The sequence below is a fragment of the Polypterus senegalus genome, chromosome 7 (genome assembly GCF_016835505.1).
Source record: "Polypterus senegalus isolate Bchr_013 chromosome 7, ASM1683550v1, whole genome shotgun sequence".
NCBI lineage: Eukaryota > Metazoa > Chordata > Cladistia > Polypteriformes > Polypteridae > Polypterus > Polypterus senegalus.
This window is the reverse complement of record NC_053160.1, coordinates 89,361,033-89,386,365: the sequence shown is the minus strand read 5'-3', so window position 1 is coordinate 89,386,365 and position 25,333 is coordinate 89,361,033. Positions and strand designations below refer to the sequence as shown.

Here is a 25,333-nt window from a genome sequence, read left to right as displayed (position 1 = left end):
ATAGTGCTGTACATAGGAAAGTGCAAAACTTTATAGCACTCAGCCCCTACCTGGTGCTACAGCAACATTCTAAGCTTCAGACGTCACCGGTAACCTGATAATGTGATTTTGATGCAAGTTTTGATACGTTGTTTTGACACAGTGTGCTTCTTTAAACCAATGCACACTTCAAAGCCTCTGCATCAAACAACCCATCACTACTGCTGTCATTCTGCCATATCTGTCATTTCCAAAAATGTTCGATTTTCTGACGTTAACATCTAAATGCTGGTTTGACCAGAGAAGATCGATAGATCATTGTTTCTCAGACCTTCAATTTTTTTATTTTTATAGAAACAAATACTATATGAAAGACACAGGTGAGCCTAGTCATCTGTTTGCTCACTGTGCATCTCATTATTGTTTGGCTGTTAATTAAAGAAAAAATGAAGCAATTAAAATGTAAGGTAATTAAAGTCAAGGCAGCACAAAATGTTCCGTTAGCACTAGTAACAGGTTACTGCTAGAAAAAATAGAGGTCGTAATGAAAACCTGCAACCACTGTGGCCCTCCAGGAACTGAGTTTGACACCGCTGGTCTAAAAATATCAAACTGTTTAAATGCAAATAACATAATGTTTAAGGTCATTGGGGTGGACACAAATGCACCATAAATTACAGAAACACAAATATGGCACACCAAGGAATTTCAAACAGATGGGCTAAGAATGTCAAGCTGAGATGTAGGCTATCGATCAATCGTAAAATCGGAAAATAAGACTTCAATGCAAGATTGCCCAATTAGTAACATCTGGCAGGTTTTATGCTAAAAATACAAAGCACACTTAGATATGCTACTGACATGTTGTCATCTTTCTATAGTAAAATAAGCTAAGAAAAATCTCCCTGGCAGTGCTGCAGAAAATAGTGAAAGAAACAGAAAACTGTTGTCATGAAATGTACTTTCTTACTCTGTCATGCTGCCTGAACACCATATATATGTTGTGAGGGACGGCCGGCGTTCCAGTCTGGCCGGGACGTCCCTCAACAGAAAGAAGGAGGAAGAGCAGCCTTTTCAGGGCACAATATCCTCCGGGACGCTAGATGGCAGCTCCCCTGGACAGAAATGGTTCCCCGGTTTCCCTCAGGGCATCATGGGACATGGAGTCCGGTTCTTCAGCCCTGTTGGGTACTGTGGGTTCCACCAGGGGGAGCTTACAAGGAACCTGGGGACTCCTACTGTCATTACGACCCAGGGCTACTTGAGGAAGGAGGAGGTGGCACTTGACTCAGAGAAGGAACACTTTCGGGTCAAGGACTATTTAAAGGACTAAATGAGACCCAGCAGGTGGAGCCGGAGTTGGGTGGTAGAGTGACAGAGCTGCTGGGTGGAGAGGAGGATTATTGTGATTATTGATTATTGTTTATTATTATTGGATTTGTGAATTGTGGAGCGTGCGGTGCTTTGTACACTTTATTGAAGAAATTATTAAAGAATTATTCTTGGTGCTTTTAAATGTGTGTCCAGGACGTCTGTCTGGTTGGTTTAACGGGGCAACAATGCTTCTAGCGTCCACAATGTTCAACCAAACTATTAATCCAAATTGATACATTAGACAAAATATGTTAAAAGTCAATGGGCATTACAAGTAACAGACAATGCAAACATTTAAGATCAATTAAACAGAGGGAGTGTGATGATCTTGATCTTAAAAGTTTAACAATTGGAGACCATTTTGGATCTTGCCTTTAAGTATATAACTCTCAATAACCAATAACATAAACATCAGCAGCAAGTTCCTCTGCTAAAGCCTGTTAGTCTGATCTAGAATTTCATCTGAGGAGTGGGACAGTCTGGGGGGGGGGAGTGATTTGGGGCTTAAAGCATACAGCAGTCAAGCAAGGCATCACTTGTTTAAGAAACCCTGCCAATAGATACTGTAGGTGATAAGCTCTTCCCAGATGTGGTTCAAGTGGAGACTATAAGTTAAGCAAAACTACGATCAGCACTTCATAGCATCTACTACAGAACATTATATAAATATGCACTTTCAAATCTAAGGCACATCTTTAAGAGAGGTTGGATTCATTAGGACCCCAAATGCCTCCCCAAACCTCAATAACAGAACACCATGACAGAACTCATTGTGCTAGATGAGGTGACCTCTATAACTTAATTAAAAAAAAAAAAGATACAAGCATTTTTTCCAAGAAGAAGTTTCAGATTTGATGTGACACTACTAGAAACATTATGTCATGCTTTATAATGATAAACTTTATCATTCAAAGGTGAGACTTAAGACTTAAAGACACAGTGGCAAAATGTTTTGAAGCACTTTCGGATTTATAAAAAAAATCTGCATTTTTTGGAAAAAATAAATATGTATTTGTATATCCCTATTGCAATTTGTACCTAGCAAGTGATTGTGTTTTATCATTGCTTAGGTTAAGACTTTGGTGTAGTAGGCATACCAGCCTAACAGCATGGCTTAAGGGTGCGAGTAGAAATCATGCAAAGATGGACAGTCCTGTACACAGACAGAACCCCACATGCACTGAAGAGGCAACTTAACTCTATCACATTGTTCCTCCAATTTTAAAAGGTGCTACATAAATATTGAGTAAATAAAATAATTAAAATACTTATTGAACAAGCAAGAAAAGGAGTCCAACAAATTAAATCTGACTGAAAAGTGAATTGTTAGTATAGGCTAAAAATAATTTACAACCAAATGCTGCTAAAATATCAAAGGTTAAATAAGTATAAATTTCAGTAAACATCCTTTTGCAGGGAAGCAGCTCAAAGGTAGAAATTGAGACATAGGATTTCTAAAGTAAGTTCAGGTAATCTGCTTGTGAAAGGTGTTCAGAGCACCATTCAAGAAGTGAGCTGAAGGTAGATGTTGACCAAAGGGTGGTGCTGTTGTACAATTTTAGTCCACTTCAGTAGCAGGGAGAGCCCCAGAAACTTTACGTAACAGTGCAATGAATACTTTATGCTATAGTAACTAAGTTAGGAACCATGTTTCATATTTATATAAATTAGGCCTGTATTTGACGGCTTTGTCTACTGTATATTGATTGATTGAGCCTTCTTTCAAAGGCCCACATTTTCTTTACCATAACTGTCAATGCTTGTTACATTGAGGAAGTATAATGAGCGTTTTTATGTTAATCTCAATCAACATCTTACAGTCTGAATAATTAATATGGAATATGTTGAACAAAACAGACACACACATTCAGTTTTAGAACCAACTGGAGACGAAATCAATTCAGTCTTTAGTACGACGTATACCCTTGTATTTCCTTTTAACATACATAAAATAGAAACTAAATAATAAGTAATAGATACCCAGATGACCTTTAAAAATAAAAATTATATTATTCCCATTTAACCATATTCTGAATCCACTCACAAAATTATAGAGTAGCAGATCCCAACATGAAAGAAACACCAGTCAGTCACAAAGCACACTTATACATTTAATCTTGCGGAACCCACCCAAAAGTCTATAAATCAATCTGTACTTCAAGCCAGAGAAAATCATACAAAAGCTGACTGGGCTAGGACTCGAGCTAATTTCTTGGGTCATCCATCACTACAAATTAGCAATATGCTATCTGAACTCATCTACTATTTTACATATCGGGCATTGGGCGGACTACAGGATTCCCTGGATGGAATGCCAGATCTTTCCAGAACACACTTGCATAAACAGAACCAGTTTAGACTCACCAATCAAAATAACACTCATGCATTTACAATGTGACAGGAAACCATAAATTATGCCTAGGCTGGGAATTGAATTTTTGCCCCCTGGCTTACAGTGCTAACTATTGAATCAGCGTGCCAATTCTTTTTACTGTACCCTTTACCCCATTACAAGATCAAGGGTTCTTGAGGCTTGGGCTCATTGAAACTGCCACTCCAACAAGAAACGTACACATCCATGCCCCGTCAATCACTTGTAAAAGACTATTTTATTATTGACAATCAACATAAGCCACAGCGCTTTGGGATGTGGACAGAATCCAAAGTACCCAACAAAACTCACTCAGATGCGAGGAGCAACTCCAACTCCACAGAGAGATGGTGACCAGCTGGGATTCTAACCCATGTCCCTTTATTTGTGAGATGCAGTGTTAATCACTGTGCCAGCCAAAACATTATTATACTCTGTGGTATTTTATTTGACTAATAAGACAGGATGATAAAAAATGAAGAGCAGATAAAAATTCATTATAGTCCTTGAAGACTTAAATATATCAAGCCTGCATTGGAAATGTTCATTTACTGAAGAAACCACTTAATCATTTTTGCAGGCTTTTCACAAGAAGCCACAGCTATGTAAGATTCCCTTTAAAGCTAGAACTGTATTTCTTTTGGCCACTAGTAACATTAATAGTAGTCTGACATCTTCTTGGCACTCCAGCACTGTACTTTCTCCAAATCTGTGGTGTAGCTGCATTCCATTTTCTTATCTGAAAGGTGGAACTAAAAAGATTCATTTATAACAACTCTCATCTCACCATTTAATTTTCTTCCATTTGACATCTGGATGATGACTGCCTGCCCTCACCAAAACCTTTCAGACTTTCTTTCTTTGCCAAGTAAGCCTGATGCACAACGAAAAGCTCCCTGGGTTCAAAATCTCCTTGGAAGCAAAAAAAATCTATGGAATAATAACTCCCCCAACCAAATTAATGAGCCCTTCAGTACGTCTACTAATCCCAAATGTTTAGCTAGTATCATTCGACCTCAAAGCCTTATAGAGTCCTTATTATGTTTCAGATTGTCTTCTAAACCCTTAGAGATTCTTAAGCAGGCATAATTTGTATATTTGGCAGTCAGAAAAACAGTTCCGATCTCTCTCGTGCTGACATTCCTCGTGTCGGTGTTTTAAGGTTTTTGAGAGAACGCTTCCCCATATGAATTCTCCTTCTTGGATTTCCATTGGGCAATGAGGGATTTCATGCTTCTGCTTTCAGCACAGGCCATATTTATACAAAGTCTGGCGGTATTCCATAAAAGACTGTGCAGATGTGACTTGTTAAATGTGTCTGGCGAGTTTTTTTTTTACAGTTGCTTGATATGTTTTTCCTCAGATCAGTGTTAAATATTTAGCATCTTGAAATGGGCACCTTCATCAATTGGGGCCCTGCAGAATGAGAGAACAGGGCCCAAAAAGGACATTGGAGGACAGAGATGGAAGCCACTGACAAGGACGATATATGCTGTAATCACCAGGGGTGATCAGTTTTGTAGAATGTGCTGCATGACCTTGAAAGTAACAGATGAAACACCAGTACCTAGTCACACAATTAGAGATGTCTTAAATGGAAAGAAGCAATATTCTTCCTTATAACCCTTGAGGGCATACTAAACATCTACTTCCAGAGACACCTGATCCTTAAATAATAGACATGGTGAAGCTAAAGAAGGCTTGCAGGAGATCAACAGACCTCAAAGTTCATTAAGGAAAGCACTTGGTCTTAATAAAGCAGGATTGGGACTGTATTGCCTTTTTAAAGGTTAAATACAGGAGAACTGGTCAGAGATCAGTAATCTTCCTTCAGCTCATTTTACAGAAAGACACCATTCATTTATGAGGCAGTGGAGGGCTTAGAGATGCAGTGATCTTAGAGGTCATTGGCTAGAAGTGACACTCAACACTTCTTCTTGGCAAATAATTTTATTAATCTTTGTAATGACACTTTAGTGTTACATTGGGTAACACTGTTTACTGTTCTGAGTAGTGGCATGAGCAATACATAAAACACTAAGGTAATAAAAAAATGCATAATATGCAATTAAGTATATATCCAGGCCACAAAGAAAAAGAAGAGACCAACTCAATTAATTCTCAATTTGTACAGTGCATGCTGAGTTGTTGTTGTTGAGAATAAAAAGTAATTGAGGACAGTGTGTTTGGGGTAGTAAATAATAAAACGGTGAGGCAATTCTGCAGATGAATGCTGAGGATACAGCAAGGAGCCTACAATCTGTAAAAAAACAAAGGAGACCAACTACAAACTCTTTAATGGCTCATATTTGATTTAATTGTGGGCTTCATCCCAGGTTAACCTAGCCCCAAACTGAAAAGGCTGGGTTCTGGACTCAGAAAGGAAGAAGAGAGGAGATGCATTAGAAAGTTCCTGTGAATTTGAAAAAACAGCAAGAGAAGGCAAGGTAGGACAAAGAGTAGCCCAAACACATTTTGCCTAGAAGGTAAAATTGAATACCGAACAAATCAAAAGATTTCAAGAAAGTACCTTATTAAAAAAAAAGCAGGGGTCAAAGCCAGGAATCCAAATAATAATAATATAAATATATAATAATAAATAATTAAAAAAAATCTAAAAATATAGTATAATAATAAATAAAAGATATGCAAATCAAAAAAGGAATAGAAAAGAAAAACAAAACCGAAATTGCAGTGCACTTGCAGCTTCTCTTTAAATACTGCGGGGTTTAGTCCCCTAGCCGTATCATTAGGTACAGTAGTCCTGCCCATTACGCTTCAACAAGGGACAGGACATAGAACAAAGAAACCTTAGACGTACTGTATGTGCAGTATATGAAGAAGGACCAGGACTTTTCTGACAATGTTTCAAAGTTTGAATGTCATTTTGGAAATTCTGGATAGAATATCACTTGGTTACTGGTAAGAGATAAGTACAGTTATTGGTTTGAGTGCAAAGTTACACAAGCAGTTTCTTTTCTGTTGGCAGAAGTGTAAATTAGTTTTATGAGTTTCGTAAGGTAAAGCTGGCTGTTACAGAATGAAGAATCCAAGTTTTATCAGCTGCTGAATGAAAGGTAATAGCAATCTTGGGGCAATATTTATGAGATCCTTAAGGACAGGATAACACCACAGCTTAGATTATTGTATTAAAATCAGACAATGAGCTGATCAGTGTCTTCCATCACCATTATGACTGAAGTAAACATGCAGCACAGAAGAAGTTTAAGATGCTGAACAAAGCTGTCTGGAAGAATGAACATTTAGCATTACCAGGTTGTAAGATGTGGGTTTCTACATCTTGATTTTCTTTTGCTTTTTTTTTTTTGCCTTCTCAATTTTTTTAAAAATTCCAGTCTGGTTTTCGCACTGGTCATAGTACAGAAACAGCACTAACACGAGTTGTAAATGACATTCTGATATCCTCTGATGAAGGAAACTCCACTGTAATTATATTGTTAGACATAAGTGCAGCATTTGACACCATTGACCATTCAATTTTACTGCACAGGCTAGAAAATGATGTTGGGCTTACAGGCCCCGTGCTCGCTTGGTTTAGTTCTTATTTATCAAATCGATTCCAATATGTACAGAAATGTGCTGACAGTACACCATCATTATATACAGAAGTTCAATATGGTGTTCTGCAGGGCTCAGTACTGGGACCTTTACTGTTTTCACTTTACATGCTTCCACTGGGATCTCTCATTAGGAAACATAATGTTAATTTTCACTTGTATGCAGATGACACCCAGTTATACATTTCATTTTAATCAAATGAAGTTTCTCCGATGTTGTCTTTAATTAGTTGTGTTAGTGAATGAAAGGAGTGGATGAGAACTACTTACAGTATCTTTAAACACAGATAAAACTGAGATGTTAATTGTTGGAGGAAATGACGCTGATCACAACAATATTTTGTCATCATTTAACTCAGTTGGAATCCAAATTAATTTTACTGAATCAGCCCGCAATCTAGGAGTTATCTTTAACTCTAGCATGTCATTTAAAGTGCACACTACAAAGTTGTCCAAAACATGTTTCTTCCATCTTAAAAATGTTAGGAAATTATGGAACTTTCTAAATAAACAGGATTCTGAGAAATTAATTCATGCATTTATCTCTAGTAGGATTGACTACTGCAATGCGGTGTTCACTGGCTGTTCAAACTGTTCTTTATACAGCCTCCAGTTAATCCAGAATGCGGCTGCAAGAATTATTACAAGAACAAGAAAATATGAACACATAACTCCAGTTCTTAAATCCTTACACTGGCTTCCAGTTAAGTTTAGGGCAGATTTCAAAATCCTCCATTTAACATATAAAGCATTAAATGGCCAAGGTCCGGCTTACTTGTCTGAACTTATCATGACTTACAAACCTGAGCGCACATTAAGATCTCAAGATGCCGGTCTGCTTATGATTCCAAGGATTAATAAAATAACAGTGGGAGGTCGAGCTTTTAGTTACAGGGCCCCTAAACTGTGGAATGGTCTTCCTGCTTCTATAAGAGATGCTCCTTCGGTCTCAGCCTTTAAATCCCGGCTGAAGACTCACTACTTCAGTTTAGCATATTCTGACTAGAGCTGCTGATTAACTGTACATACTGCATCTCTGTTGTTAGTCATTAGCACTAAAACATAAGTAACATGATAGTTATAATTGACTACTAACCCTCACCTATTCTGTTTCTGTTCTCGGTACTCAAATGTGGCAATTGGTGCCATGGCCCACCTGCCAAGTTGTTTGCCTGCCTATGGTAAAGTCATCCCTGATGAAGGATCGCAGGAATCATGGGAAAGAGGGGTCCTTTCATCAGATTGGCTGGCCCAGCACTGTTTCAGCCATGAAATGGCCAAATGGGGGAGGCAGCTTAATGGATGAGGTCTCCAGGACTCTAAAAATTTCCAAATCTTATTATGTGATATCATCTACTGTTAAATTCTGCTCTGTACTTCTAAAATTTTTATTTTTATGCTGTATTGAGGATTTGTTCTGTTCTGTGTATTGTATTGTATTGTATTGACCCCCTTCTTTTGACACCCACTGCACGCCCAACCTACCTAGAAAGGGGTCTCTCTTTGAACTGCCTTCCCCAAGGTTTCTTCCATTTTTCCCTACAAGGTGTTTTTTGGGAGTTTTTTCTTGTCTTCTTAGAGAGTCAAGGCTGGGGGGCTGTCAAGAGGCTGGGTCTGTTAAAGCCCATTGTGGCACTTCCTGTGTGATTTTGGGCTATACAAAAATAAACTGTATTGTATTGTATTGTATTGTATTGTATATGATGATAATGGGGCAGAGTGGAGGATCTGAGGCTAAGGATTTGCACTGGTATCTTGAAGGTTGGCGGTTCGGATCCCTGTCACTGCCAACAGAGATCCTACTCTGCTGGGCCCTTGAGCAAGGCCCTTAACCATCAGTTGCTCCAGGGGTGCTCTAAAATGGCTGACCCTGCACTCTGACCCCAAGGGGTATGCGAAAAGTAACAAATTCCTAATACAAGAAATTGTATAAGGCAAAATAAAGAATAATAAAAAAAAAAAGTATTTTAGCTGGCATCTCTATTTATTCTACTGCTGAGTATGTTCATTAGTTAGGTTAGTGGGTGTGGAGAAAGCTTTAATAGAATTAATACAGCATCATAATACAGAACAAAGCGGACACTGAATTGAACTCATACAGTAGAATAATATGGAATAAAGTGTGGGTACCGATAGATGTCAGGTTAAAAAGGAATTAGATATTATACTGTGGGTGCACATTAAAAAGAAGAACAGGTATATATTTTAAGGAGAGGTGTTCTTCAAAACCTTTCCTCAATAAAATAATTTATATATATAAAAGTCAATGAATGTATGTGTGTGTGTGTGTGTGTGTGTATGAATGTACAGTATGTTCTAGCATGACTTCCATACGGCTAGAGTGATTTTCATGAAATTTGGTACACATGTTCCTCATTGGTCGACTAAAAATACTGTAGGATGAAATCAACCCTAAACCACCCCCTTCTGGGTAGGGTGGGGGGCTGATCTTACGGTCTTGTATGCATATTATCATCCAGTTGATACTTGGAATGACAACCAGAGGGCGAACTGGAGGCGACTGCCAGCATTATGTTTGAGCACCACCGCTCCCCTGTTGCTTTTGAAATTAAATAGAGTTGGCCAGTTCTGAGCGTCAACTGGATGATAACATACATACGAGAGCACAAGACAAGCACATTAGTGAGTTTTCATTGTTTGTTAATTTATATTTATTTTTAAAGTTTTGTTTTTTTTTAATTATATCTTTCTCAAACAATAAAAAAAAAACACTTTATTTTCCTTCCAGGCAACACTGGGTATTTCAGCTAGTATGTTATTACAATGCAAAAATTACAAAAAAAATTAATAAACACAATATTAAATAAAATGCAGAAAAATAAAAAAAGAATATAGTCAATTATACAATATACAAAATTACATTTAAGCATAACAAAAAGATTAAATAAACAAAGAACACACTTGAGCCAAGGGAGAGTCCTTGGTTGAAATAACAGTAGAGTTGTACACTGCCATAGGGTTACAAACAGTTAATACACGCATTACCTCTTAAAAATATTTTGGAGAATTTTTTGGGCTCCCTAGTACAAGGCGTTGCTCTTTGCAACCCGCAGAATAACCACAGTATCCATTAGCATAGTTTTTTTTCTATTTTTACATACCTTGGTGAACCAGTCTGCAAACAGATTGTGTGTTATTTTTATATGAATTTAAAAGTGATTTATCTTGCAGGCTCATTGCTACATTCCTTATAACTACAGTGGTGTGAAAAACTATTTGCCCCCTTCCTGATTTCTTATTCTTTTGCATGTTTGTCACACAAAATGTTTCTGATCATCAAACACATTTAACCATTAGTCAAATATAACACAAGTAAACACAAAATGCAGTTTTTAAATGATGGTTTTTATTATTTAGGGAGAAAAAATCCAAACCTACATGGCCCTGTGTGAAAAAGTAATTGCCCCCTTGTTCAAAAATAACCTAACTGTGGTGTATCACACCTGAGTTCAATTTCCGTAGCCACCCCCAGGCCTGATTACTGCCACACCTGTTTCAATCAAGAAATCACTTAAATAGGAGCTGCCTGACACAGAGAAGTAGACGAAAAGCACCTCAAAAGCTAGACATCATGCCAAGATCCAAAGAAATTCAGGAACAAATGAGAACAGAAGTAATTGAGATCTATCAGTCTGGTAAAGGTTATAAAGCCATTTCTAAAGCTTTGGGACTCCAGCGAACCACAGTGAGAGCCATTATCCACAAATGGCAAAAACATGAAATAGTGGTGAACCTTCCCAGGAGTGGCTGTCCGACCAAAATTACCCCAAGAGCGCAGAGACGACTCATCTGAGAGGTCACAAAAGGCCCCAGGACAATGTCTAAAGAACTGCAGGCCTCACTTGCCTCAATTAAGGTCAGTGTTCACGACTCCACCATAAGAAAGAGACTGGGCAAACACGGCCTGCATGGCAGATTTCCAAGACGCAAACCTCTGTTAAGCAAAAAGAACATTAGGGCTCGTCTCAATTTTGCTAAGAAACATCTCAATGATTGCCAAGACTTTTGGGAAAATACCTTGTGGACTGATGAGACAAAAGTTTAACTTTTGGAAGGCAAATGTCCGTTACATCTGGCGTAAAAGGAACACAGCATTTCAGAAAAAGAACATCATACCAACAGTAAAATATGGTGGTGGTAGTGTGATGGTCTGGGGTTGTTTTGCTGCTTCAGGACCTGGAAGGCTTGCTGTGATAGATGGAACCATGAATTCTACTGTCTACCAAAAAATCCTGAAGGAGAATGTCCGGCCATCTGTTCGTCAACTGAAGCTGAAGCGATCTTGGGTGCTGCAACAGGACAATGACCCAAAACACACCAGCAAATCCACCTCTGAATGGCTGAAGAAAAACAAAATGAAGACTTTGGAGTGGCCTAGTCAAAGTCCTGACCTGAATCCAATTGAGATGCTATGGCATGACCTTAAAAAGGCGGTTCATGCTAGAACACCCTCAAATAAAGCTGAATTACAACAATTCTGCAAAGATGAGTGGGACAAAATTCCTCCAGAGCGCTGTAAAAGACTCATGGCAAGTTATCGCAAACGCTTGATTGCAGTTATTGCTGCTAAGGGTGGCCCAACCAGTTATTAGGTTCAGGGGGCAATTACTTTTTCACACAGGGCCATGTAGGTTTGGATTTTTTTTTATCCCTAAATAATAAAAACCATCATTTAAAAACTGCATTTTGTGTTTACTTGTGTTATATTTGACTAATGGTTAAATGTGTTTGATGATCAGAAACATTTTGTGTGACAAACATGCAAAAGAATAAGAAATCAGGAAGGGGGCAAATAGTTTTTCACACCACTGTATTTCACTATGGCAGTAGATAGTATTCTTGTGCCATTTTTTTTTCTCCTAGATTTTTCAAAAGATACAATATATACCAAGCTCAAAAATGTACTACAGTATAACTAAAACTTTTTGCAAATTTTGTATGTTTTAAGTACCTTGTCTTTCCTCATTCTGAGAGTCACATCTTCTGCACAGCTCCGGAATTGTCTTTAAAGATGTCACCGAATACTGCAAATCATAAGATAATAAAGGTTAATCGATTGTTGGGGTTCCAAATGTGCTCCAAGAACATCATATAAAGATCTTTTTTGATTACAAACCTGCTTTAGGTAAATTTTAGGAAAATGTCTACCTTAAGCTGAATTTCCATTCAGCAATAATAAAACAGAATTTCTGAATCTGTTACACATCACATGCCTGTGTAGTGGAGGTTAAGTTATCTTCAATTTACAGCCATCAGGTAATATTATTTTTTTGTTATTTTAATTAAATTGTAAGGATAAAAGCCCAGGGATTTTTGTTAAGTTCCTTTTAAGTAGGAAACAAAGCTATTGTAGAACTGAGTGGTAGTTAAAACCTACACCACTGCCGTGTAAATGGAACCTTCCTAAAGAAGAAGGGCATGTTCATTTGGGTGTGCTCTGAATTCTGTAATGGTCACTGTGAGTTGGGGGTTTTTCTTTTGGTTACCTGTGCATTTCATTTGCTAATTTATTAATAATTATATTAATATTTAAATGTAAGTATATTTTTTTATTACAGGGCATGCAGGTGATAAGACCCTTTACATATTTTGTATTGCAGGTAATTTGTTTTATTGAATGTTTTATAAGGTTTTTTAAGTTTTGTAATGGCCACTGTGAGGGTATGCACTTATTTTATATTGCAGCAAAAGAAACAGATGTGTTGGACAAAACCAACTCTGTTTTTATGTTTTTCACTTTATTCACAATGCAGGGGGCTACCTGGGATGAAGGCTACATCTGTCACTATTCTGGCATCATACCAGTCTCCTATCATTTGCCTTTGTAAAGGGTGACAGATCTAGCTAAAAAGAATTGAAAGTTCTGAATAATGTAGAAGTGTCTTAGTTAATACACTCATTTAGTAGAGTGTGGGAGGTAGTGACAGTACCTCAAGACAGGCAGACTAGGGTGATTGTGCTCATTTCACAAGGGGTCTTGCTCTGAGAAAGCCTAGGCCTGGATACTAGGTTTAAGATTATAAGCAACAGTCAAACATAAAGCCTAGTAGGAACAATATGGATACTCTAATCCTATCTATCCATGGTATCGTGTCAGAAGTGCCAAAATAGTAAGAGTAATGGATACCAAGGTCACAGTTATTCACCATTCATTCCCTAAATTAGTGTAATGAGTGAATGAATGAATCCTCGAAAAGAAGTGACTTGTTTTCTGCTGTTGGGCAGGGAAGAAGTGGCCCCAAATAGAAGAGTTAAAGCAGGTGAGATTTTACAAATGAGGATAAAAGCGTTTTTGTGATAAACAAATGAGCATAGGACCATGGCACTATTATGTCATTGATGATGGTGGCAGTGGTAAATTAGGACCTCAATTCCTGGTAAAAGATTTCATCTATAGCCTCATCTATGGTCACAAGCTTTGAGCAGAAACTGAAAGAACAAAACTGTTAGAAAAAGCAGCTTAATTGTGTTTGTGTGCATGGTTGCCAAATTTACTCTACATGACAGTTTTGCAGTAGAATGGTGTAAAGCCTCTACTTTTCTGACCAAAAGGAGTCCAATGAGAAGGTTATAACATCTACTGAAGATGCCCTGAGCACAACCCACAGGATTTGTAACAGCCACGGCCTGCTGGCAGAAGACACAGGGCATGTTGGAGAAATTTCTCTTTTTTTGTCTCTCTCTGCTGGACACTGAATGGCTTGGATTTTTCCAAAAGGAGCTGTAGAATGTTGCTGGTATTTGGCAGTGTATCATCACCACAACCATTTCCAGGAAAAGCGGATGAGATGCAATGAGATGAACAGTAAAACAATAATATAATTAGGGTTCTTTTTTTCTAATCATCTGCTAATGCTTATCTGGGTATATTGTTATTATATATTATTATATTATATATTGTATGGTATTTTGTGCACTGCATGACTGTGCTACTTATGTAGTTTTTTGTTGTCATAGTTTGATTCTTCTTTGTAATATGTTACTGACTGGATGTTTTATAAACGGCAAATTAAATATTCACTATAAGTGATGATACCTCTGAATAAATCAGCAGGCCATTTAGCAAAACTCAACTTCAATAACTAAAAAAGGTACACCTTAAAAGTCTGTTAAGCTAGCTTCTCAAGAACATCCATTGACTAAGTGAAATATATCAAGTCTGATAAAATATCAGCATATTATTATACTGTACATACTAAATGGATGATGTCAGCTACAATTGTAAGTTTGATTAAAGTAGTAATGTCTATTATTTTCCTTAAAAACATGATCATCTCTATAATTAAATTATCTTGGTAGCCAGAGTGTCAAGCCAGGAACAAACATCAGACAGCATAATAAACCTTCACAGGAAATACACACATACAACCAGACTCACTCACACTTGGCCAATAACCTTACATGGATATCTTTGGGAAAACTGGAGCAGCCTGTGAAACCACAGAGACATGAGGGGATGATTCAAACTCCAGACAGAGTAATGGCTAAGCCAGACATTTAACTCTATTTTCTATAGCTAAATAACATTGGTGCTAACCAGTATGGTACATCATGATACATTTCTATTCATCAATTTGGGCACCGCAAAGAAACCTGTTCTAAATTGGGTGCACACATACCCATGGTCACTCATATCAGACCAATTTAGAGTGGTCAATCAATCAATCAATCTTTCAAATGTGAGAGGAAACCACACTGTTTACAGAATACATGTGGAGAACATGCAAACACGACACAGAAATGACCAGGCTTCAAACTAAACATCGTTCTCCAAAGATATGAAACAGTTGTTAAGACTAAAGTGTGTCTCAGAGTTGTGTGTGTACAGACAAAGAGAAGAAGAGAAAATCAAAAATCATGTAAGTCGTGAGAGTTACAATCATTAGCCTACGTGGCATTTGCAAAAATTTGCTTAAATACTAATGTTGACACTTTTAACATCTGTAGAAAGTGTAACGCTTCGGCCTCTTTTTAAAATAATGGGGAAAATTTTAACAACCAAGCTATTTTGTTCGTATTAAGGTAGCACTTCCTGCAATACAATGTAAGTAAAGCTGTTATAAATCTGACTAAGGTGGGACAGGCAAAACCCCTGTTTTCTGCATGGTAGATCACCCAACACCAAAGAGTAGGTTGTCAGTAATAGGAATTGCTACACATTGAGCATGGATGCCTTGTTTATAACTTTTCATCTGAGTGGTTACCAGCAGGTGGATCCACATTATTTTTAATAGTTTCAGTTCTTTAAGGGTTTATTCAATGTGAAAAAGCATTAATGTTTGATAGGCTTCTGGATCCTATCAAACAATATAATGTACAGTATTCGGTGACTGGTTATGTGATAGGGGTTTTAATTTATACTATTGACATGTACCGGTTTGTAAGTTAATAATGCCATGCATGTTTAAATGGGCATTTTGTAACTTTTGTGTGATTTCGTTTTTACTATAGCTGGTTAAATCTTGGAAGTAGTTTTAAAGATTTTTTTTTGTGCGCTTCAATATTTTGACTGTTTGAGGGAAAAGGAAGGAAGGCTTTTGTTTTTACACTACTTATTTAATTTGAAAGCTTGATTCTTTGTTCTAAACTTCTTTATCTAACATGGCAGGATCTAATCAGTAATATTTTAAAATAAGCTCTTAAAGCACAGAGGAAGCAATTATTTCTGTATTTCTTTGTCTTCTGCATTTATCTCTATTGGCTTATCAAATTTATTAATTTAGGTATGTTTACAAGCCTTAAATTTTACGCCATTTGCCTTTCTCTTTCTCTCAGGGATGGGGGTCGACTTGTTCTTAACTCAGTTTTACTTTTTCTAAAAATTGATTGATTTGTATGGAATGATTGCAATAAAATCAATAAAACTTCAAAAAAGAAATTAAAATAAAATAAATTTCTTTATCACCCTTATAAATGTTATGCTTTGACTATGTTTTTCCCACTACCTTGATTTACTGAGTGGTTCCTGCAAAAGAACGTCCACAGAGGAAATGTGTTTAAATATACAGAGCATCCATCTTCATATTTTTTCTGCTTAGTGTAGTTCGGGCACATAAGGACTGTCCACACCCTTCCAATACCTGACAAAAGGCAAGAACCAGCACTGGACAGGACACACACTCATGTGTGGGTCAAATTTATATTCACAATTTAAGCAAGCATATATTATATAACTAGATGTTCCAGTAGCAGCCCGCTTCAACAGCCATGGATACTGTGAGAGGGACGTTAAAGTGACAGTGCTTATGGGAAACTTCAGGACACAGCAAGAGAGAAAAGAATGGGAAGTTAAACTCATGCTAAAATTTAACACATTATAACCTATGAGGATTTCAGCATTACAACATATAAGGATTGCTTGCATCTCTTGGACTGACACAGACAACCTGTCTACAGACCCACATTGTATTGAAAAACTCAACAGAAACTTTGTTGGACAGTTATCTTATCCAAAGATCTTGACCATACATTGTTCTCCTTTCTTGCTAAATGAATCTTAGCCTGCAGATGTCTATTCATTTTTACATTTAAGATGCCTTATTTAAAGATTTACCAATGTTGTTACTTGTCCTAGCGTGTATATAAACACAGGGAACTCCAGTTTCTGCATTACATTTTGCCTGAAGAAGGGGCCTGAGTTGTCTTGAAAGCTTGCATATTGTAATTTTTTTAGTTAACCAATAAAAGGTGTCATTTTGCTTGTTTAAAAGAATAAGTTTGGGACTATATAAAAATACAAAAAGTATGTATGCATTTTACAGCTTAGAGTAACATGCACATAGAATTGGGACCTCCCTCACTGGATCCTTCCTAATGAGAGTAAAATAAAGCTCACCAGTCAGTGTTCACCTTTGTCACTCTGTTTCTGGTAATACAGTTTAATTCAGTGTAGTTCATTCATACATAGTGCTCTTCTCAGTTTCACATATTTCAAACATAAAAGTTTAAGTAATTGAAACGTGTGGATTTTGAAGTTCAACTGACTTACCTACTACTGTACATTATGAAAAACACATATCTCCTCTACATACTTTTTTATTGCTTGAGACAACAGTATTATAATGTTACCGTTTCCTAGTTTGATATTTTCTTCAATAAAACCAACTTATTTTTAAAATTTAAAACACTTGGATTGATCAATGCTGCTCACAGGAAAGCTTGTGATTAACTGATGAACTGTGTATGCACTACAACTTCTGGTCCAAGCTTTGGTCTTGTTATGTCTAGATTGCTGCAACTCATGACTAGCTGGAAGATCCAAATGCACCATTGACCAACTGAAAATGGTCCAAAATGCAGTGGCCTGTCGTGTATTGAACCAGCCAAGACAGGCATGTATCACTCTCTTCAGGTTACTACAATGGCTCTCTGTAGTAACACATTTTAAATTCTACAAAGTAGTCAATGGGTCAGCACCTGTGTGTATGGAGACATTGGTGAGGTGCTATGCTCCTACTTACCCATTCAGGTCTACCAGTGAATAGCGTCTGGTGATGCCACCTCTGTGTGGTATCTAATCTCAATCCAGGCTCTTTTCATATGTAGCCCCTAGTTGGTGGGTGAGCAAACTACCGACCTACATCTTGACTGCCTCATGTGTTTGAGAAGTGATTGAAAACCCGTCTGGAGGCGTTTGAAAACCCTCCTGTTCTGTGAAAATGTAATTGTTAATGAATGAACTGTTAATGTCAGATTGTTAATAAATGTTTTTACTATCTGGATATGTGTCATATTGTTAAGTCTCTTTTTTGTTATTCCATCTTCATAGCTCTTCACTTGCGGTGATCAACTTTTGTAACATATGTATCCTGCTGCACTTACTCAAAACAATCCCTAGGCTGATGTTACTCGGTTATGTTGACCTCCTTTGTAAGTCGCTTTGGATAAAAGATCTGCTGAGAAGATAAATCTAATTATTGTTTCATTTTTTGCCAAAACTGCTATACAAGCATAATAGACCCATAGACACAAAGTACAGTAGATGTACTGTACGTTACACAAGCATAAAGCCTGAAATAGATTTATTTTATTAAATGTTTCTTTGAGTTCTGTTTTATTTATATTGCAAATATACAGCCTGATTAGTTTTCTTAATAAAAGGGTAAAGAAAAAAAAACGTAAATTGAGGTGAAAAATTGACCTGAATTCTACTGGTACCAGTGCAAATTCGTAGTATCACGGACTGGGCAAATGCTACATCTTTATATTTTCTAACATAAGTTCCACTGTTGATATATTTTAACCTGAAAACAGTAATTATACAGTGCAGTTTATTATTATAAATTACCAATAAATAATAATATTAACAAAGTATGGCATTTATTTACCCAAAACGAACAATTAATTACAGAACTACAGGAAAATAGCATAAAATATTTAAATGAAAAATATGCATTTAAAACAAATATTTTCAATGTATACATAAACATTGTTATTCTTTTAAAAAAAGAAAGTTATTTGCAATTAATGTACTTTGCATGCAAATCTATAGAAAACTTTTTTTTTTTTATTTGCAAGGCTCATAAGCACCATCTAGTGGATTTATTCCTGTACTAACATTTTGAAATAAAAAAAATAATAATAATAAGCCGATGTGAATGTAGATATATATGTGCATAAGTGGGCACCCTGTGCTGTCAGAGCAGGCTTTGGCCTCCTGAATCCTGAAATGCTAAAAATGGGTCTGACAATGTAGATAAATATAATTATCTTTATTCTAAATTAGTGGTCAGGTACTAAGTGATATTTAAAATTTTATCTGTGAAAGTATGTGCAGTCCCAGGAACTACGTTCTTCCCAAGGTCAAAAATCTCTCTTGACAGCCTTATACAGTATATCCTGAATCTGCCACTTCTAGGGCAGAAGGATGACTGATATTTAAAAAAAAAACTTAGTTTGACTTGCATTACTGATCACAACAAAGATACCACCTTACCTAGAAGCTATTAATGATATTTTAACACTCCCTCAAGAAGAAATTATTACAATTTTGATGGTCCTCTTATTAGATACTGCATTTGAAACAAATCCCCACACAACCCTGTCTGTGCTCTCAACTATTTTTTTCTTATATTTGAGCAAAGCACATTCATTTTTATCATTTATTCCAGAAGTATCACATGAGATGATTGGTTGCTGACAGATTAGTTATATTTTCTTTTGGATTGAGAGCAAGAGAATAAGGAGGAAATGGAGGAAGGAGCAAGCATAGATAGTTGAGGTGGCAGCACATATACAGAGGTTGCCTTCCTTGGTATGAAATTAAAGAATAAATTCAGTAACTTTAAATCTGTAGCCATTTTTTTCATAATCATGGCATATACTCATCTATTTAGATACTTAGAAGCTGCTTATAAGCTTTCAATTTCAGCCAAAGTGGCATCAGAAGTAATGAAAAATCCTTGAAACTTGCCAGATATGTCCACTTCAAAGGAGAAAATGTTCCAATTTCATGAAACTTGACTTCTGTGCTTTGGATGGATGTTGTTTAAGATAATAAAATAAAACAAGAAATAATTCATTTTTAGCACAGATTCTTGGCATTACTTTTCCCAGTAAAGGATATTTAATTAAATTCTGTTTAATTTATCTTTGTATTACACTCTTCACTGAGTGGGGTCTCAGAGCTCAAAAGTAAATTGCAATGACCATTTTACAAGTTACTAATTAAATAATGAATACACATAGTATTGAAAGGTACTTTGTTTTACTGTAAGTTTAAACATCCAGTAAAAAAAAATCATTTCAAACAAAATTACATAATTAGAAACTTTCAATAGCTGTACATTAACATTATTATTAAACTATGACCAGTTGACAACCAAGAAGAGGAAGGCAATGACTTAAGATGTTTTTCCAAGAGAAAAAGGATGCTGGGATACATGCAATTAAATTTGAAGAATACTGGGAGATGTGTAAATGTAAAATAAAATACTTAAAAATGTTATTTCTATTAAAATGTGTATTTTTAAGCACAGATAACCTAACCAGTGTGTATATTCTTAAAATAAGATGTAAAGCAGGTGCTTAGAGCCATAGCTATCCACGTGTCATCATATACATAATAGTCTATTCTATGTTTGTGCTGAGTGCGTGTTGTTTTCATCATCCTGTTTACTGTCCGTCATGTGTGCGTCAGTGAATGTTGTCTCCGTAAGTGCAGAGGGGAAGGATGATGGAGAGAGACCACAGCCCCAAGATGGAAATCACCTGTTTACACATCAGATACATCTGGGACATTTTACATTTAAAAAAAGAGGAGCGAAAGCAAAACAAGTGGTTGGGCGAGAGGCGAGGAGAGAGAGAGAGAGAGAGAGAAAGGAAAAGAAGACAATTTACCCATCTATTTACAAACTCATCACTGCTATTTATTGCTTTATTCCACTGCTACTTTTTCAACTACCGATCCTTCATCATGACAGCCAGAGCCAAGAAACCCTGGGGTTCAAAGTCATTCCAACAATTGCCAACACATTTATGGTGAGGTCGTTTTGTTGTCGGGAGGAACCACAATATCACCACAGCCAGTTTCAATACTGCCAGACTTTATTTTGGGACACATTTTTCACCACAACTGCTGTGTTTATCCAATCCATGTTTATATTTGTGTTGTGTGCTTTTGTTTATTGTTTAGGGGCAAAGGAGGGTTTAATGTAAATATTTGTATTATTATATATAGTAATTAGTCACTGGTGTTTTGGGATAAGTGGTGGTTTGTACGCACATATACATATATATTTATTATTGAATGCTTGTCTGTCTTTTATTTTCCAATATATCCATGTTTAATTTAACATACCTGTTTATTGTTTCTGGTTATTTCGTTGTATTGGGAAAAATAAGACAACTTGTAAGGAGTATGGCTTGTTATTAGAGCAAGAAACCTCAGGTAATCCAAGGAATAAGTCTTGGTAGTGTAGTGGCCGGTCTGGGTAAGGGGTCGGGCGTTACAAAGTAGCTTCACTGACAAGTAACAAGTCCATTGGAAATTATCATTTGTCTGATTTTGGCTGATGAAACTATTGTTATCAGCTAGCAAGGCACTCTGTAAAGAAAAAGGATTTGAAAAGCATTGCCAGGGACATCAACACCAGCACAGATAAAGAGAGACATCACAAGAGAAGACAAAGACTAAGCATCACGACTGGCCTAAGAAGACAGAGAATTGTTTCGCTGCAAATAAACTTAGGCTTAGATTGAAAAAAGTTTGGGTATTGTCTCATCAAACCTACCTTGTTGTTTGGTGAAACTAGCAATCTAACCCAGATGTTAAAATGTTGTGCTCATTCTGGTTAAATTGTTTTAGTGTCAGTGAAGTTAGAGCAGGCTATGTACACATATTTTTCTGATGTGTGTGAAATCTCCTGATGTTAATCAATATGCTGGAGCATTCTTGGCACCAAAGACTTTAATTCACATTTCTTTCTGGTGCTCTTTTGGGGTATACACTATATCTTTTTTAATTTATAAATGAAACTCCACTTAACAGCACAAGGTTTCAGGGCAAATAAGTGTGGTCTGAAGACATCAGACCACATGTCTAGGAATTGTAGGGGATGACAAATGACATGACTCTGTGACAACTTTAAGTGTAGTTTCAAATTTCCAAAGTATTACAAGCCCAGTACATGCTGACAGTGCTACCTGACAGCACTTATACCTGTATGAATGCTTTCCATGTATGGTGAGTTCATCTGCAGTGTCTTTCCTTTTCTATCCTATTTCCAGTCTGTTGTTGTACAAAAAACATGAAATATCTGACAGATGAGAGTCTCCTGTATTTTTTGAAGTCCAAAACACCTGCATGTCTTTTTCCTCATGGTTATGTTCGATGCAATCAACACTTATTGAATGCAAGCTCACACATAGTCCTAGTCTTACAATATAAGACAAAATCAAACCTGTTAGATTATGTCAGGGTGAGTTGCAGATTAGTCTGACTGCGTTGCTGGGTATGTCAGACTATAGGCGTGATGGTCAGAGGAGTGCACTGCAGCTGATCCAACTGACTAAGATTACCTGTGACTAAAAATTGAAAAAAAATCATCTAGTATGACAGGGCTTTAGTTATGAGTTCTCATGTCAAGCAAGTGCACTGGTTGGCCAAGGGTAGATCTCCCATTCTGGGCCACAATTAAAGCAAATTAGGCATTCACCTAGGGCACAGATCATAAATGGGGAAAACCCAGCCACACAAGTTAGTGACAGAAAAGTCGGTTGATGTAATAATAAGGTTGACCTAGGGTGCAAAATAACCAAACACCAGCACTGCTCCCATTACAGAACCTTATGGTAAAGCATGTTAGGGGTCTGTGGCAGTGCAGTATTTTAGCTATAATATTAGTTTGCGTCTCAGGTTTTTCAGTGTAGGAGTGATCTGCTGCAAAGCTGTGAAGCTGTGAGGTGTTTGGTAGGGAGGCGATCTGATTGCTTCTTACATGCTGGCTGTTCTCCATTGATACTCAGGTGGGTCAACAGGCAATGCACCTTTATCACAAGGTATAAAAAGAACAGCTTGCATGGGGTAAGGTCACCCCTGCTGAGCAACTGGGCAGCAGGTGCAACTGTAGGGCTCTGAAGAGCATGCTGTGAGTGCCAGTGAGTGATAGTGGTGGGATGATGGAGCCAGGCTTGGGAGGCTTCGGTAATGGCCAGCTTAGATGTCTAGGGCGCAAGCCAATGTTAAAAGGATGACCAAGCTTGCTGGTGTCTCAGTGTCATGATTGGGTATACATTTGTACTTATATACTGGGTTATTAAGTTTGTGGCTTCTATTTCTTTTTAATTTATTTGAAATTTGTATTGATTCCGATGTTATGCTTCATTTTGCCACATCTTGGATGACATTTTAGGTCCTCAGTCACAGCCATTATGTAATCTTGTTGTTAGGATAGTTTCCCTGTGTTTCCATGGGTGTGGCATCAAATTTACGTGACGGGATAAAAGTATGGCTGGGAAGTCATGTCCTTAACTGATCTGCGGATATCAAATCTTTCATAAAAAGGCTTATGCAAAACTTCTTGTGTGTTATTTCCGCTTTTGACCTCTTGCATCTTCTTTCAACCTCGGATCTTGTCTCTCGTTTTGGCTTCGCTTTCCTTTTGTTCTTGCACATCCTCCAGACGTGCTCAAAAAGTTTATCTGGTTGTGTGCTGACAGAACACACAGCTATTGGCTGAGTATACTTGATGAGTGAGCTGGAGGTGGGATGTAGAGAGACAATAAGGCTTGGACAGAAGAGAAAGAAGCCTGCATGTTTTACTTCTGGTTTTGTTCTTGTTTTATCCAGTGGATTATTTGTTGACTGATTTTACTGTATTTGTGAAGAACCTGCACTGTTTTGTATTTATTTGGTTTGGATACATTGCTTTATTGAATAAAATGCACTGAGCATTTTCATTTACACAACACTTATTGCTAATGTGTCTTCATTGTATTAGATCATCATCGCTTCATGACTATTTAAGGACCCAGATTCAAGAACAAGCTGCCCACTCTGTGCAATGTAGGCATTGCAAACCTACATAGCTAAACATGCCAGGTGTTAAAAGTCCTTGCCCAAAGTTGGGCCTGCAGACAAGCACATTTTGGTCAATTTCCTGTTTTGCAAATGGACTAATTCTAAAAAAATGATCATTGAATTAAAATTGTACTTTCTTTTATTAAGGTTACTTTAACTGTTTTTTTGGTTTTTTTTACAAGAACACATTGTCTCCCTTGGTTATACCTTTATATTCAACATGAGGTGCAAGCATACAGTTTAAATTAAAGTAATGGTGACTGAGGGCTTGTCACCGTTTCACAATCTGCTTTTCAAATAATTTTCAAAATTGGCAGAACCATGCAGTATTATGTTCTTTATACTGTATATGTTGCTACTGGGGAGAATCATATGGAGAGTAACATTTATTTTCATTCTAATGTTAATTGTGACCTCTGTGTATTCATAATTGTGGTAATTCTTAATGTAATGTATTGGTTCACAAGGAAAAGTGAGAAACTTTTGACTTTAAGCTATGAGAAATATCCATTTTATTACCAGAGGGTGTTATTCAAATTCTAATATAGTACTGTCAACAAACAGTAAATGCAAAGGATGAAAGCTTTTAAAAATATCTCAGATTTCCTTCACTGCCAGAAACTTGCTTCTTAAGGCTTAGTAACATAGCAAAGCTAAGCTGATTTACCACCACTTAGGATATAGAAAAGCTAATTCCCTAATTTGTACAAAGCACAATTGACTACTGTAATGTGTGCTTTATTTTCAGGCAAGTCAGCTAATTCTCATTTCACACTTCAACTGGACCAAAATAGAAGGTAATAAGAATTAGACAATACAGTCACTTTAGTTGGAAATGACTTCTTTGGTAGCTTGTTTAAAGCTGACTATAAAATCATTCTCTTAACTTCTAAATCTGAGAATATTTTATAATAACAGAAAGTGAGCTATTTTACAATTTCTAGTAGTATGTAATATGATTACTTTAGTGGATAATAATTTCTGTCCCTCATTTATTTATTTATTTACGTATGTATTTATTTGTTATAGGATGTATGCTTTTTATATTATTGGTTTGTCATTGTTTGTTGTACTTGTACCATTTACAGATGTACTGTAGCTTTTACAATTTCATTGTACTGGTACAATAACAATAAAGGCTTCCTTTCAGTTATTTAATGTTCTCACTAGAAAACACTATTTACAATGTATCAATTACCATTAAAATCCAGTAATACCCACACTGTAATCACCTCAGCATTATTAGTCTTTAGATAGAATATCACTGATTGCAGTATGATCGTAATACTTTTAAATGCAGGGAAGTCCAAATCCTATGTTTACAACACTAACACAGAAGCTGGTTGTATTTTCCCATTAGGATCTCAGCCATTTAACACTCTCTTAACTTAGATCCAAATGTAAAAGTTAGGATTATAAAATGATAATTACATAATTAATGTGCTTCTCTGGCTTCCATCCAAGGAAAAATGACAGATTTTTAAATATTCC

The 25,333-nt window shown here is 36.7% G+C and overlaps 1 protein-coding gene across 3 annotated transcripts in view; it reads right to left on the bottom strand.

Moving 5' to 3' along the window:
• Positions 1 to 25,333, bottom strand: part of LOC120532703 (synuclein, alpha interacting protein) — a 243,708-nt gene that overhangs the window by 56,718 nt on the left and 161,657 nt on the right. For all 3 annotated transcript variants that reach the window (XM_039758998.1, XM_039758999.1, XM_039759000.1), the window contains exon 4: positions 12,275 to 12,347. In XM_039758998.1, the coding sequence (XP_039614932.1) occupies positions 12,275 to 12,347 (73 nt within the window). The remainder of the gene's footprint in view (positions 1 to 12,274; positions 12,348 to 25,333) is intronic.